We start from the raw sequence: 14,944 nt of genomic DNA, 5'->3' as shown, positions 1-14,944 counted from the left end.
GCATCCAGGGTGTTCTTCTTCCCCTGACAGGCAGTTCCTGAAGGGGGATGGACCTAACTCCAAGGCTGCCCCCGCTCCCGGGTCCGAGGCTGCCCCCGGGTCCGAGGCTGCCCCCGGGTCCCAGGCTGTCCCCCGGGTCCGAGGCTGCCCCCCGGGTCCGAGGCTGCCCCCCCCCGCCCCGGGTCGGAGGCTAACCCCGGGTCCGAGGCTGCCCCCCCGGGTCGGAGGCTGCCCCCCGGGTCCGAGGCTGCCCCCCGGGTCCGAGGCTGCCCCCCGGGTCGGAGGCTAACCCCGGGGTCCCAGGCTGCCCCCCGGTAGGGGCTGTACTCCCAGCCGTCAGTGTGTCCTCTCTTTAACCAGAACTGTCAAGCAGGGCTCAGGGACCATGATTGGTGTTTCCCAAACCACCGCTGGTCCTGGATATCCGATTTCTGCCCCGAGGGGGACACGTGGGTGCGCGGGAGGCACCAGGCCGGGGCCGAGGTGCCGGGTGCCAGACCGCGGGGGAGGGGAGGTGCCGGGCGCCGCTGGGGAGGCCCCCGCCTGCCGCCGTCCCGGTGGCCGGCCGCCAGGGCAGAGGCAAATCCGGGCAGGCCCAGCCTGACGCAACCGCGAGCGGCGCCCGGACTGGCAGTGCGGGGGGCGGGCCGGCTTCCGGGCCGAGCGGGCAGGCCGGCCGGGTGCAGCCGGGAGAGGGGAGAGACCGCAGCCACGGCCAGGTGGGTCCCGCAGCCATCGGACCTGCGTGTCCTCCCGCCGTGCCCTCCCCCTCCCCGCCCGCTCCCCCGCCCGCGCTGCGCGGTGCCGCCTGGTCCCCGTCCGGTCCCGTCCGGTCCGGTCCGTCCTGTCCCACAGGCCTGGGTCCGAAGGTCGCACCCCTGGGAAGTGGAGCTCCCCTCCCGCCGCCTGGTGCGACCGAGACGGGACCCCAGGCCCAGGGCTCCTCTGGCAGGCCTGCTGCAGGCCTCAACCCAGCAGCGAGGTGGGGGGGCATTAGGCCTGGCACCCCCCCTGCCCAGCCCTGGCCCTGCCCCAGGCTGCCCTCCGACCTGGTCCTGCAGCTCCGCCTCCTCCCAGACCTGGATGTCCTCCCCGCTGCCCCCTGAGGGCGCCCCCTCCCCGCTGCCCCCTGAGGGCGCCCCCTCCCCGCTGCCCCCTGAGGGCGCCCCCTCCCCGCTCTGCCCCCTGAGGGAGCCCCCTCCCCGCCGCCCCCTGAGGGCGCCCCCTCCCCCTGCCCCCTGAGGAGCCCCCTCCCCGCTCTGCCCCCTGAGGGCGCCCCCTCCCCGCTGCCCCCTGAGGGCGCCCCCTCCCGCTGACCCCTGCCCTCTGTCCAGTGCTCCCAGGTCTGCAGCCTGAAGAGGCCCCGCTGGAGCCCAGCCCCGGCGCCATGGGCAGCCCCGAGGGCCGCTTCCACTTTGCCATCGACCGCGGAGGCACCTTCACGGACGTCTTTGCCCAGTGCCCGGGGGGCAGGTGCGGGTGCTGAAGCTGCTCTCCGAGGACCCCGCCAACTACGTGGACGCCCCCACCGAGGGCATCCGCCGCATCCTGGAGCAGGTGGGGCGGCGGCGGCAGGCGGCGGCGGGCGGGGCCCAGGGCCTGAGGCCTGACCCGGCGCCGTTCCAGGAGGGGGGCGTGCTGCTGCCGAGGGACCGGCCGCTGGACACCAGCCGCATCGCCAGCATCCGCATGGGCACCACCGTGGCCACCAACGCGCTGCTGGAGCGGCAGGGCGAGCGGGTGGCGCTGCTGGTCACGCGGGGCTTCCGGGACCTGCTGCACGTGGGCACCCAGGCCCGCGAGGACCTCTTCGACCTGGTGAGCCGCCCGCCCGGCGGCCGCGGGGCCCTGGGGGCCATCCTGGGAAGGGGCAGTGCCGGCCCAGGGCCAGCAGCTGAGAGGCAGAGAGGCGGCTGGGAGTGCTCCCAGCACTCAGGGCCAGGGGTGAGGCGGCCGCGCCAGCCTGGTCCCGGCCGGGGACGGAGCTGCTTTGGGGGGCAGGGAAGTCAGCCACGGTCCACTGCCTGCTGCCCGGGGCAGGGAGCAGCCGCCTGGGTGGGCCGGGCTGGGGCCGCCCCCTCTGACTGCCTCCTGGGCCCGTCCACGGCCTGCCGGGACATATTTCCTTGCCTGAACTGCCCACCGATGCAGGCCGCAGCAAGGCCCCTCAGGCCCGGGCCCCTCTGAGCCTCTGCCCCCGCAGGCCGTGCCCATGCCCGAGAGGCTGTACGAAGAGGTGCTGGAGGTGGACGAGCGGGTGGTGCTGCATCGCGGGGAGCCAGGCTCCGGGACGCCCGTCAGAGGTGCGTGCCTCGCCCCGGCCGGTGCGGCTCAGTGGATAGAGTGTCCGCCTGCGGACGGAAGGGTCCCGGGTTCGATGATGGTCAAGAGTATATGCCCGGGTTGTAGGCTCTGTCCCCAGGAGGGGGTGTGCAGGAGGCAGCGGATCCATGATTCCCTCTCATCATGGATGTTTCTCTTCCTCCCTCTCCCTTCCTCTCCTTTCCTCTCTGAAATCAATTAAAAAATATATATATATTTTTAAGAAAAGGTGTGTGCCTGCAGCCCTAGCCAGAGTGGCTCAGTGGATAAGAGTGTTGGCCTGCAGACCCAAGGGTCCCAGGTCCCCTCCCGGTCAAGGTCAAGGGCATGTACCTCCCTGGCCTGGGCCTTGGTCGGGGTTTCATGCATGAGACATCCAATCCGTGTGTTTCTCTCACATGGATATTTCTCTCTTTCCCCCTCTCCCGCTGTCCCTCACCATCCGTGGAGAGAGGTCCCGGGTGAGGCCTAAGGAAGTAAAGGGTGTGGGCTCGGCGGCGAGGCCCGGGCCTCTGATGGGCTGGGGGCTTCCTTGCAGGCTGCACGGGGGACCTGCTGGAGGTGCAGCGGCCGGTGGACCTGGGGGCCCTGCGTGGGGAGCTGGAGGGGCTGCTGGCCCGCGGCATCCGCAGCCTGGCCGTGGTCCTCATGCACTCCTACACGTGAGTGCGTGCGCGGGCAGGCGCCTCCCTCTGACAGGCCTGCTCAGGCCCTGGGCGTGGGGGAAGGCGGGGCCTGGCACCCCAACCTGCCCAGCCCTGGCCCTGCCTCGGGCTGCCCTCTGAGCCTGCCCTGCAGCTCGGCCTCCTCCCAGGGCCCCTCCCAGACCCCGTGCCCTCCCCACTCTGCCCCGGCCCGGAGCAGAAGGCCGGAGAGTGGGGGCGAGGCCGGGGGCGAGGCCGGCGGGCGATGGCAGGACGGTGCGGTCCCGTCACAGGTGGGCCCAGCACGAGCAGCAGGTGGGCGCGCTGGCCCGGGAGATGGGCTTCACGCACGTGTCGCTGTCCTCGGAGGCCATGCCGATGGTGCGCATCGTGCCCCGGGGGCACACGGCCTGCGCCGACGCCTACCTCACGCCCGCCATCCAGCGCTACGTGCAGGGCTTCTGCCGCGGCTTCCAGGGCCAGCTCAAGGTGAGCCGCTGCCGCCCGCTCCAGCCCCCTCCCGGGCACCCCGGCCCCTCACCCGTCACCCCTCACCCCTCACCCCCTCACCGCCTGCTCTCCCCCCCGCTCCAGCCCATTCCCGGGCACCCCAGCCCCTCACCCCTCACCCCCTCACCACCTGCTCCCCCCCCCCAGGACGTGCAGGTGCTGTTCATGCGCTCGGACGGCGGCCTGGCGCCCATGGACGCCTTCAGCGGCTCCCGGGCCGTGCTGTCCGGCCCGGCTGGGGGTGTGGTCGGCTACTCCACCACCACCTACCACGCCGAGGGCGGCCAGCCCGTCATCGGCTTCGACATGGGAGGTACGGGGCCGAGGGGTCCTTCCGGGGGAGGCCAGCAGCGGCCGGCCGGGCTCACCGCCGGCTCCCCCCAGGCACGTCCACCGACGTGAGCCGCTACGCCGGCGAGTTCGAGCACGTCTTCGAGGCCAGCACGGCCGGCGTCACCCTCCAGGCCCCCCAGCTGGACATCAACACGGTCGCCGCGGGGGGGGGCTCCCGCCTCTTCTTCAGGTCAGCTCCCCTCCCCCACCCCCCCGGCCGGGACCCCTGCCCCCCCAGCCCCCCTCCAATTCCCGTGTCCCTCCCCCAGGTCCGGCCTGTTTGTGGTGGGGCCCGAGTCTGCAGGAGCCCACCCCGGCCCCGCCTGCTACCGGAAAGGTAAGGTCTGGGTCCCCCGGCAGGGCCCTCCCTGCCGCCCAGCCCACCCACCTCCCCACTGCCCGGCCCACCCACCTCCCCGCTGCCCGGCCCACACACCTTCCCGGTCAGGCCCACCCACCTCCCCGCTGCCCCGCCCACCCACCTCCCCGCTGCCCGGCCCACCCACCTCCCCGCTGCCCCGCCCACCCACCTCCCCGCTGCCCGGCCCACCCACCTCCCCGCTGCCCGGCCCACCCACCTCCCCGCTGCCCGGCCCACCCACCTCCCCGCTGCCCCGCCCACCCACCTCCCGCTGCCCGGCCCACCCACCTCCCCGCTGCCCAGCCCACCCACCGCCCCGCTGCCCGGGCCACCCACCTCCCCGCTGCCTGGGCCACCCACCTCCCCGCTGCCCGGGCCACCCACCGCCCCGCTGCCCGCTGCCCGGCCCACCCACCTCCCCACTGCCCGGCCCACCCACCTCCCCGCTGCCCCGCCCACCCACCGCCCCGCTGCCCGGCCCACCCACCGCCCCGCTGCCCGGCCCACCCACCGCCCCGCTGCCCGGCCCACCCACCTCCCCGCTGCCCGGCCCACCCACCTTCCCGGCCAGGCCCACCCACCTCCCCACTGCCCGGCCCACCCACCTTCCCGGCCAGGCCCACCCACCGCCCTGCTGCCCACTGCCCGGGCCACCCACCGCCCCGCTGCCCGGGCCACCCACCTCCCCGGCCAGGCCCACCCACCTCCCCGCTGCCCAGCCCACCCACCGCCCCGCTGCCCGGGCCACCCACAGCCCCGCTGCCCGCTGCCTGGCCCACCCACCTCCCCGCTGCCCGGGCCACCCACCGCCCCGCTGCCCGGCCCACCCACCGCCCCGCTGCCCGGCCCACCCACCTTCCCGGCCAGGCCCACCCACCTCCCCGCTGCCCGGCCCACCCACCTTCCCGGCCAGGCCCACCCACCTCCCCGCTGCCCGGCCCACCCACCTTCCCGGCCAGGCCCACCCACCTCCCCGCTGCCCGGCCCACACACCTTCCCGGCCAGGCCCACCCACCGCCCTGCTGCCCGCTGCCCGGGCCACCCACCTCCCCGGCCAGGCCCACCCACCTCCCCGCCGCCCAGCCCACCCACCTCCCCGCTGCCCGGGCCACCCACCTCCCCGCTGCCTGGGCCACCCACCGCCCCGGCCAGGCCCACCCACCTCCCCGCCGGCCAGGCCCACCCACCTCCCTGCTGCCCGGCCCACCCACCGCCCCGGCCAGGCCCCTGCTCCCCACGCCTGGCCCCCGACTTCAGCCCCCGCCCCCCGCCCTGTGCGCACCTCCCAGGGGGCCCCTTGACGGTGACGGACGCTAACCTGGTTCTGGGCCGCCTGCTGCCGGCCTCCTTCCCCTGCATCTTTGGGGCGGGAGAGTGCCAGCCGCTGTCCCCCGAGGCCTCCCGGAGGGCCCTGGAGGCCGTGGCCGCCGACATCAACAGCTTCCTGACCGGCGGGCCGAGCCCCGCCGCCCCGCTGAGCCTGGAGGAGGTGGCCATGGGGTTCGTACGCGTGGCCAACGAGGCCATGTGCCGGCCCATCCGCGCTCTCACGCAGGTGCGCCGCCCGCCCGCCCGCCCGCCGGGGTGAGGGGGCGGGGTTGGGAGGTGAGCGGGGCAGGTTAACCCCTGACCCTCTCTGGCTCCCCAGGCACGAGGTCACGACCCCGCGGCACACGTGCTGGCCTGCTTCGGAGGGGCGGGCGGGCAGCACGCCTGTGCCATCGCCCGGGCCCTGGGCATGGACACTGTGTACATCCACAGGTGAGCCTGGGCCCGGGGCCCGGGGCCGCGGAGGGGGCCTGCCCGGGGGCTCCCCTCACGCCCTGTGGCCCGTCTCCGCAGGCACAGCGGGCTGCTGTCGGCGCTGGGGCTGGCGCTGGCCGACGTGGTGCACGAGGCCCAGGAGCCCTGCTCCCTGCCCTACGTGCCCGAGACCTTCCTGCAGCTGGACCAGCGGCTGAGCCGGCTGGAGGAGCAGTGCATAGACGCCCTGCGGGCCCAGGGCTTCCCCAGGTGCGGTCCTGGGGGCGGGGCGGGGGGCGGCAGGGCTGGGCTGGGCCCTGTGGTCGGCACACTGCGGCCCCTGGAGTGTGGCTCTTCCACAAAATACCACGGCCTGGGCGAGTCCGTTTTGAAGAGGTGGCCTTAGAAGAAGTTTAAAAAATGTGGCTCTCAAAAGAAATTTCAATCGTTGTGCTGCTGGTATTTGGCTCCCCGGACGAGTGAGTTTGCCGACCGCAGCTCTAGCCTGTTCAGCTCCTGGCTTCCCCCACGGTGCCGGGCCCCGCTCCGGGGAGGAAGGGACCGGGAGGCTGGCGGACGGAGGGGGGACCGGCGTCCTGGCCGGGTGCCTGTGTGAGGGTCCTGCCCGTGCCCCTGCAGGTCCCAGATCCACACCGAGGCCTTCCTGCACCTGCGCTACCAGGGCACCGACTGCGCCCTGATGGTGTCCGCCCACCAGCACCCGGCCACCGCCCGCTCCCCCCGCGCAGGCGACTTCGGGGCAGCCTTCGTGGAGCGGTACGCAAGCTGGAGGCCTGGGCGCCGGCGGGCCTGACCGCCCCCTCCGTCCCTGGGCCCGGCCGCCTGCCCTGACCGCCCCCTCCGTCCCTGGGCCCGGCCGCCTGCCCTGACCGCCCCCTCCGTCCCTGGGCCCGGCCGCCTGCCCTGACCGCCCCCTCCGTCCCTGGGCCCGGCCGCCTGCCCTGACCGCCCCCTCCGTCCCTGGGCCCGGCCGCCTGCCCTGACCGCCCCCTCCGTCCCTGGGCCCGGCCGCCTGCCCTGACCGCCCCCTCCCTGGGCCCGGCCGCCTGCCCTGACCGCCCCCTCCCTGGGCCCGGCCGCCTGCCCTGACCGCCCCCTCCCTGGGCCTGGCCGCCTGCCCTGACCGCCCCCTCCCTGGGCCTGGCCGCCTGCCCTGACCGCCCCCTCCCTGGGCCCGGGCGCAGGTACATGCGGGAGTTCGGCTTCGTCATCCCCGAGCGGCCGGTGGTGGTGGACGACGTGCGGGTGAGGGGCACCGGCCGCAGCGGCCTTCGCCTGGAGGACGTCGCCAAGACCCAGGCGGGGCCCCCCCGGGTGGACACGGTCAGCGGCCCCCATGCACCCCCACCTACGCCCTCGGGGACACCGGGAGGCACCCCCACCTACGCCCTCGGGGACACCGGGAGGCACCCCCACCTACGCCCTCGGGGACACCGGGAGGCGGGGATGGGGAGGCTGGGGACGGGACGGTGCTGGACCTGGGGACCTCCTTCACCCCACCCCTCCTCAGATGACCCAGTGCTACTTTGAGGGGGGCTACCAGGAGACCCCCGTTTTCCTGCTGGGAGAGCTGGGCTATGGGCACAAGCTCCAGGGGCCCTGCCTGATCATCGACAGCAACAGGTAGGTGGAGGCCCGGCCAGGCGGGGGCCTGGGGTGCGGCGGTCGGGCCACCGCTGTGGGGACCGGGCAGGGGGTTCTCGGCCGGAGGCTGCAGGAGTCTGAAGGACGCTAGGGTCCCATGAGGTGGGACCCCGGCCTGGGGAAGCGAGGGTCCTGGTTGGGATGGGGTCTGGCTTGGCCCCTCCAGCCCCCCGCACCCCTGCGCCCCTGCCCCCAGCACCATCCTGGTGGAGCCAGGCTGCCAGGCGGAGGTGACCGAGACCGGGGACATCCGCATCTCCGTGGGGGCGGAGACCCTCGGCACGGTGGGCGCCCAGCTCGACCCCATCCACCTGTCCATCTTCTCACACCGCTTCATGAGCATCGCGGGTGAGTGCTGCCCGTGTCCGGTGCGCGGTCTGCCAACCGGGCAGAGGCGGTGCCCAAAGCGGTGCCGGGGAAGGGGCCGAAGCAGGATCGGGACGTGACAGGGCGAGCCCGAGGCCCTGGCTCTGGGGGCACCGCCGCCCTGCACCCACCCGCCGGCCGCGGGCAGAGCGTGCCTCCCTCCCACGGCGCCTCTGGTTGTGGGCAGGAAGCGGGCTCTGCCTCTGAGCAGGGCAGGCCAGGGGGCCCAGGCTCTTACTGGGGCTCCAGGCAGCGGTGGGGGCGGGCAGACATGGCATCCAGGTGGGCCGCGGCCGCCTTTGGGTCCTGGCTCCAGGACCTGGGTCCCACGCCCCCACCCCCAGGGTTAGAGCTGAGGGTGAGCTGGGCCAGCAGCACTGCACCCCCACCCCCGGGCGGGCTGAGGGTGAGCTGGGCCAGCAGCACCCGCACTTGTTGCTCCAGAGCAGATGGGCCGCATCCTGCAGCGCACGGCCATCTCCACCAACATCAAGGAGCGCCTCGACTTCTCCTGCGCCCTCTTCGGGCCCGACGGGGGGCTGGTGTCCAACGCCCCCCACATCCCCGTGCACCTGGGCGCCATGCAGGAGACCGTGCAGTTCCAGGTCTGCTGGGCCCCCCTTCCTGCCCTCTCACCTGCCCCTCCCACCCCGCCCCTTCCTGACCCCCAACCATGTCCTGGCTTCAGATCCAGCACCTGGGGGCTGACCTGCACCCCGGCGACGTGCTGCTGAGCAATCACCCCAGTGCCGGGGGCAGCCACCTGCCAGACCTGACGGTCATCACGCCGGTGAGGGCTCTGCCTGGGGCTGGGAGCCGGGAGGGGGCCGGAGGCCATACAGCTGACCGCGGCTCTCCACTCCTAGGTGTTCTGGCCGGGTCAGGCGCGACCTGTGTTCTACGTGGCCAGCCGCGGGCACCATGCAGACATTGGGGGCATCACGCCAGGCTCCATGCCCCCGCACTCCACCTCCCTGCAGCAGGAGGGCGCTGTCTTCCTGTCCTTTAAACTTGTCCAGGGAGGCGTGTTCCAGGAGGAGGGTGAGTGGGAGTGGCCTGGGGCCGGGCGTTGGGGACTCCGTGGGCTGCTTGCACTGGGTTGGCACCGCGTCTGGGGGCTGCAGGCTCCTAGAAGGCCCAGGTCCATGTCGCTGAGTGGCAGGGCCATGGGCGGCTGTGCAAGGCCCGGCCGGCTGCACGCCGGTATGCCTGTGCCCCTGCCTGCGTGCAGAGTGGAGGGGTCTAAGGTGGCCCAGTCCCTGGGCCAGGGGGGTGGGGAGGGGCAGCTGCAGTTACCCCGGGGGGTGCTGAGTCTTCCCCTGGGCAGGGAGGATAGAGCGGGGACAACAGTTGGAGGTTGGGGGGGTTGGCATTTGATGGGATTTGGGGGTTGGAGGGGACAGTGGAGTCTGGACAGCTGGCGGACGGAGCTCTGGCTGAGCGGGTTCGGAGCTGCTGCGGGGATGGTGGGGCCCAGGAGGGAGGAGCAGCAAAGATGCCAACATGGGGCCCACAGTGCCCGGCAGGGTGCAGCGGGTGGAGAGCAGGGCACCAGGCCGCCCCCGGGCTTGGAGGCTGGCTCAGGGGTGAGTCTGTCCGTCCATCTGTCCGTCCAGCGGTCACGGAGGCCCTGCAGGCCCCAGGCAAGATCCCCGGCTGCAGTGGGACTCGGAACCTGCATGACAACCTGTCAGATCTCCGTGCCCAGGTGGCAGCCAACCAGAAGGGCATCCAGCTGGTGGGGGAGCTCATCGGGCAGTACGGCCTGGACGTGGTGCAGGCCTACATGAGCCACATCCAGGTGGGCCGCTCTGTGCCAGCCCCAAGGCGGCAGCTGGGAGGGGAGGGGGTGCTCGGCGCACCTGGGAGGTGGCATGGCGGCCTCTAAACACACTCCCCGCCAGGCCAACGCGGAGCTGGCTGTGCGGGACATGCTTCGGGCCTTCGGGTCCTCCCGGCAGGCCCGGGGCCTGCCTCTGGAGGTGTCTGCGGAGGACCACATGGATGACGGCTCCCCCATCCGACTCCGCGTGCATATCAACCTGAGTCAGGTCTGGCTGCTGGGCCCGGGGCCTGGGGCGGGGGGGGGGGGGGGGTGACGGTGGCATGGCCCCCTCGTCGCTGATGGCCTCTCCCCTCCCCTCTGTGGGCAGGGCAGCGCGGTGTTTGACTTCAGCGGCACCGGGCCAGAAGTGTACGGCAACCTCAACGCCCCGCGGGCCATCACGCTGTCCGCCCTCATCTACTGCCTGCGCTGTCTGGTGGGCAAGGACATCCCGCTCAACCAGGTGTGCAGGCGCGTCCCGTGTGGGAGGCCGGCGGGTGGACCCTACGCCCCAGGCACCCTGAGCAAGCCTGGGGCAAAGGCAGCCGGATGGTCCTATGGGTGCTGCTGGCGGTGATGGGTCACAGATCTCCCAGTTGACCCTGCGGGCTGCCCTCCCTGCGCAGGGCTGCCTGGTCCCGGTGAACGTGGTGATTCCTAAAGGCTCCATCCTGGACCCCTCCCCGGAGGCGGCCGTGGTGGGCGGCAACGTGCTCACGTCGCAGCGCGTGGTGGACGTCATCCTGGGGGCCTTCGGGGCCTGCGCCGCCTCCCAGGTGCGGTGGGCGCCGGAGGGCTTGTTGTGGGGAGCGGGAACAGGAGGGCGGGGAGGCGGGGAGCGGACGGGGAGGCTTCCGCAGCCTCAGCGACCGCTCGTCCCGCCAGGGCTGCATGAACAACGTGACCTTGGGAAACGAGCACATGGGCTACTACGAGACCGTGGCGGGCGGCGCGGGCGCGGGCCCCGGCTGGCACGGGCGCAGCGGCGTGCACAGCCACATGACCAACACGCGCATCACGGACCCCGAGATCCTCGAGAGCAGGTGAGGGGCGGGGCGGGGCGTGGGAGCCGGGCCCGGATTGGTGAGCGGGGAGAGGGCGGAGACGAGGAGCCAGTCCTGGGTTGGTGGGTGTGGCGAGGGCGGGGCGTGGGAGCCGGATTGGTGAGCGGGACGGGGGCGGAGACGAGGAGCCAGTCCTGGGTTGGTGGGCGTGGAGAGGGTGGGGCGTGGAATCCTGACCCGGGTTGGTGGGCGGGACCGGGGCGGAGACGAGGAGCCAGTCCTGGGTTGGTGGGTGTGGCGAGGGCGGGGCGTGGGAGCCGGATTGGTGAGCAGGACGGGGGCGGAGACGAGGAGCCATTCCTGGGTTGGTAGGCGGGGAGAGGGTGGAGACGAGGAGCCAGTCCTGAACTGGTGGGCGGGGCGTGGGAGCCAGGCCCGGATTCGTGGGCGTAGAGAGGCGGGGCCAGGACCACCTAGCGGAGCCTCTGGCCGGTGCAGGTATCCGGTCATCTTGCGCCGCTTTGAGCTGAGGCTGGGGTCCGGGGGCCGCGGCCGTTTCCGTGGCGGCGATGGTGTTGTCCGCGAGCTGCTGTTCCGCGAGGAGGCGCTGCTGTCCGTGCTGACGGAGCGCCGCGCCTTCCGGCCCTACGGCCTCCACGGTGAGCGCCGCGCCCCACCCCCCAGCCCAGTCTCTCTCTCACCCCAACGCGGTCTGTTTCTCCCTGCTCCCTGTCTCTTTACCAAGCCCACCTTCCCCACCTCTCCCTTCCTGGCCTCCTGGGCCACCCGCGCCTCGCCTCCTCCTGCAGGTGGGGAGCCCGGTGCGCGCGGCCTAAACCTACTGATCCGCAAGGACGGCAGGACGGTGAACCTGGGTGGGAAGACCTCGGTATCCGTGTTCCCCGGGGTAAGCATGGTCTCCCGTCCCGTCCCATCTGTGCCTGCCCGGCGGCTGCCGTCCCACAGAAGGTGCACAGAGTTGCAAAAGTGACTAGCGACCCAGTTTAATTCTGCTTCTGGGGGACCCCGTCCTTCTCCAAGCGCGGCTCCGGGGCTCAGACTGGGCTGTGCATGGGCTGCTGTGGGGATGGGGCCGCAGCCGGCGGGAGGCGGGGACCACGCCCGCGCTGAACTGTTGCTCTGCTCCACAGGACGTGTTCTGCCTCCACACGCCAGGCGGCGGGGGCTACGGGGACCCCGAGGACCCGGTCCCACCGCCCGGGCCATCCCCTCAGCCCCCGTCCTTCTCCAACCGCGGCAGCGTGTACGAGTACCGCAGGGCCCAGGAGGCTGTGTGAGGGGGGGAGGCCCGCGCAATAAAGATCCACAATCAGACGCTCTGCTTCCGCGGCTGCGGCCCGCCCGGCTCCCTCTTGGCCGAATCGCGCTTGGCCTCCGTGCCCGCCTTCGCCCCGGGCCTCTCGGCGGTCTCCTGCGCGTCTCCGTGCGCAGAAACCCGGAGCCGAAGTCCCAGGGCCAGGTGGTCAGTGAGGCCGGCCAGGGCGGTGCTGAATGTCACCTGCTCGACCTCCTGGGGGGCGGGAGTCAGGGTGAGGGCTCGCCCAGCGCCAGCCTGCCCGGCGTCCTGAGCTGGGGCACTTACTGGGCTCAGCGGGCCTCCGGGCACCCCCCGGTAGGTGATGTAATCCAGGCGCCGGCCCCGCCAGGGCTTAGCCCGGCGCCCCCCCTGCGGAGGGCCTGCCAGGTAGCGGTGGCGGCCTCGCTCCTGCTCCAGGGCCCTGAGGAAGGGCGGTGTCATCAAGGCCAGCGCGACCCGCCGCGCGGGGCTGCTGGGGCGGGGGTGCCTCGCCCCCAAGTCGCCACTCACCTCCGCAGCATCTCCGGGGAGCAGGCCACCGAGTGACGGAGCCTGGACGTGCACAGCATCGTTCCTGGGGGAGGGAGGCGGGGGAGGCCGGTCAGCGAAGCGCGCGCGGGCCGGCGAGCCCTCCTCCCCGAGTCTGTCCCCTCCTCCCTGGGTCTGTCCCCTCCTCCCTGGGTCTGTCCCCGCCGGAGCGCCGTACCCAGGGCCCAGGGCTGCTCCCGGCGGGTGTCCAGCCGGCAGGGGTCCTGGAAGTGGCTGAAGAGCTGGTGCTCCTGCTCCCGCGAGTCGTCTGCGGAGAAAGGCCGGCGCTGGGTGGGCGGGGCCGGGACCCCCGCGCCGCCCCGCCCCGCGCCGCCCCCGGCCCCCTGCGCCCTCACTGAGGCAGCAGTTGTCAAAGTTGAGGTCCCCCAGGAGCACGCTGAAGGCCACGGCTTCGTCGCTGGAGCGACTCTCGGCCTCAAACTGCTCGGCCCAGTTCAGCAGCAGCGTCAGCTGTTTGCAGCGCAGATGTCCGTCCCCTGCGGGAGGGGGAGGGGGAGAGGAAGGCTCAGCTCAGGGTGCCCTTCAGAACCCGGATCACACCACCGACCTCCCCATCGCCCACCCTGCCCACCCCCTGTGAGCCCGCCCAGGCACCCCAGGGGCTCGCGGTGTCCGGGGCGGTGAACAAACGGCGGGAAGGGGGATGTCTGTCGCCACGCAGAGGCCGGTCGGCCCGCCCACGCGCCCCCATCCCGCCCCCCGGGGCTCACCACTCGGGGCATGCAAGTGCGTGCAGTGCAGGAAGCCCACGACGCGGCGCCCATTCAGGATGCCCACCTGCGCCTGCAACACCACGGACAGCCCCAGCAACCCTCTCCCGGGGGCCCCGCGCCCACCCCCTCCCCGCCTCCCGGAGCGCGGCCGCGGGCGGGCGGGTACCTGTGCGGAGAGGAGGCCCTTGGAGGCCAGCGCGTCCTCGCGGCGGGCCTGGGGGAAGGCCCGGAAGGCGGCGCGCAGCAGCGGGTAGCGCGAGGCCAGCAGCAGCCCGCTGCCCAGAAGCTTGAGGTGCGGCCCGGGCTGCAGGCCGAACGTGCCCACGTCATGCAGCACGGGGCCCAGGTGGGGGGCCAGGCGGCTCACCAGGGGCCGCGCCGCGCGCAGGTCGAACACCTCCTGCAGGCACACGAAGTCCAGGCCGGGCGGCAGGGCGGCCGTCAGCACCCCGCGGGGCGCGCCGGGTTCGGGGGGCGGGCTGCAGCCCGTGGCCCCGTAACGCGAGGGCGCGGCGCGCAGGCCGGCCAGCAGCAAGGCGCCCGCGGCGTCGGCGCGCCGCTGGGTGTGCCGCAGGTTGCTGAAACGCGCCAGCCCGTCGGGGAGCAGGCACAGGTTGGCGCTGAGAAAGCCGAAGCAGCGCGCGGGCTCCGCCGGGGGGCGCCAGGGCGCGGGGGGCGCCCAGCCCTGCGGGGGGGGCTGGTAGCAGAAGGGGCGGCGCCAGGCCTGCAACGGCAGCCAGAGCAGCAGGCCCGGCAGCGCCAGCGGCAGGCCGAGCAGCAGCAGCAGCAGGAGCGCCGCCCCGGCCCACACGGCCACGCGCAGCGCCGTCAGCAAGCTGGGGCGCGCCCTGGGGGCCCAGCACCCCAGCAGCTGGTCCAGGGCCCAGTAGGTGGGGAAGAGCAGCGCGCGGGCCAGGGCGTGCAGGGCGTGCAGCGCCGGGTGCGGGAAGGGCGAGGGCCGGAACGCGCCGGGCACCGGGGGCCAGTCCGGCCGGGAGGGCATGGTGCGCGGGGCTCCTAGGCCGGCCACGGGCACCTCAGCCACTCATCTGCTAGGTGACGTGCCAGTGCGCCCGCCGGGGCAGGTGCGGGGGCCGCAGGGGTCAAGGCCAGGCGGCGGAACCTGTGCGCGGACCCAGGAAGGTGCCCGAGTGCCCGGGGACACGCGCACGGGCGCAGATTTGCGTCCAGGAAACGGCCCTCTCCCCCGCGCGAAGTCTCATTGGCGGTTGGAGAGAAGCAAAGGGAAAGCGAAAGGGACACCCGCCTGGCAGCCCCGCCCCGGCCCGCCCCTCCTCGCCCCGCCCCGGAAGGCCGCATGGGGAACTAGATGCGCCTGAGGGCACCGGGGCTGCAGAGTGGCCCGCACCGGGCGGAGGGTGCTGCCGGGCGCGGGCGCAGCGCTGCGCCCCGCTCCCTCCTGCCTCCTGCACGTCCGCGTGGGACTGCCCGGGTGCTCAGGCTGCCGGACTTTGGGATGTGCTCCATCCTACCCCGCCGGCTCCCAGGGGCTCGGTGTCCAGCCCTCGAGTCAAAAGAGGGGTCCCCAGCGAAGGGATGGTCTCCAGGCTCTGAGCGGCCTAACCCGCCG

At 73.6% G+C, this 14,944-nt stretch overlaps 2 protein-coding genes across 3 annotated transcripts; one reads left to right on the top strand and one right to left on the bottom strand.

Moving 5' to 3' along the window:
- Positions 1–858: 858 nt before the first annotated feature.
- On the top strand, positions 859–12,108 carry OPLAH (5-oxoprolinase, ATP-hydrolysing). Its single transcript, XM_084907120.1, is given in 28 exon segments — positions 859–982; positions 1,335–1,469; positions 1,472–1,557; positions 1,627–1,818; positions 2,204–2,303; positions 2,861–2,984; positions 3,260–3,455; positions 3,624–3,789; positions 3,861–3,999; positions 4,079–4,146; positions 5,460–5,725; positions 5,819–5,931; positions 6,013–6,183; positions 6,553–6,690; positions 7,119–7,257; positions 7,445–7,557; positions 7,775–7,926; positions 8,389–8,549; positions 8,633–8,734; positions 8,811–8,985; positions 9,561–9,745; positions 9,849–9,995; positions 10,098–10,232; positions 10,396–10,545; positions 10,655–10,812; positions 11,272–11,432; positions 11,583–11,680; positions 11,925–12,108. Coding segments are annotated over 27 exon segments (3,864 nt in total). The 5' UTR covers positions 859–982; positions 1,335–1,387; the 3' UTR covers positions 12,072–12,108.
- On the bottom strand, positions 11,762–14,491 carry LOC311615971 (sphingomyelin phosphodiesterase 5-like). 2 transcript variants are annotated; one of them, XM_084907122.1, is made up of 7 exons: positions 13,520–14,491; positions 13,351–13,423; positions 12,976–13,116; positions 12,798–12,887; positions 12,602–12,665; positions 12,377–12,512; positions 11,762–12,304 (listed from the first exon to the last, which is right to left on the bottom strand). In XM_084907122.1, exons 1-7 carry the CDS (start codon positions 14,354–14,356, stop codon positions 12,104–12,106), a joined length of 1,542 nt encoding a protein of 513 aa, XP_084763248.1. In that variant the 5' UTR covers positions 14,357–14,491; the 3' UTR covers positions 11,762–12,103. The 2 variants fall into 2 exon arrangements, with proteins under 2 accessions (XP_084763248.1, XP_084763247.1); XM_084907121.1 differs by having other exon boundaries at positions 11,762–12,512.
- Positions 14,492–14,944: the final 453 nt, after the last annotated feature.

The sequence above is a fragment of the Pipistrellus hanaki genome, assembly GCF_964339955.1.
Source record: "Pipistrellus hanaki genome assembly, contig: scaffold_41, whole genome shotgun sequence".
NCBI lineage: Eukaryota > Metazoa > Chordata > Mammalia > Chiroptera > Vespertilionidae > Pipistrellus > Pipistrellus hanaki.
Note: the sequence above shows the minus strand (reverse complement) of the source record. Positions and strands in the feature narration are given on the sequence as shown.

Bases quoted from the DNA above. Each gene is read 5' to 3' on its own strand.
- LOC311615971 (XM_084907121.1), bottom strand. From the start codon at position 14,356: ATGCCCTCCCGGCCGGACTGGCCCCCGGTGCCCGGCGCGTTCCGGCCC. The intron at 13,117-13,350 runs GTGAGCCCCGGG...CCCCTCCCGCAG, and splicing joins GCACTTGCATGCCCCGAGTG to GGGACGGACATCTGCGCTGC. The intron at 12,513-12,601 runs GTGAGTGGCGAC...GCCCTTCCTCAG, and splicing joins TCCCCGGAGATGCTGCGGAG to GGCCCTGGAGCAGGAGCGAG.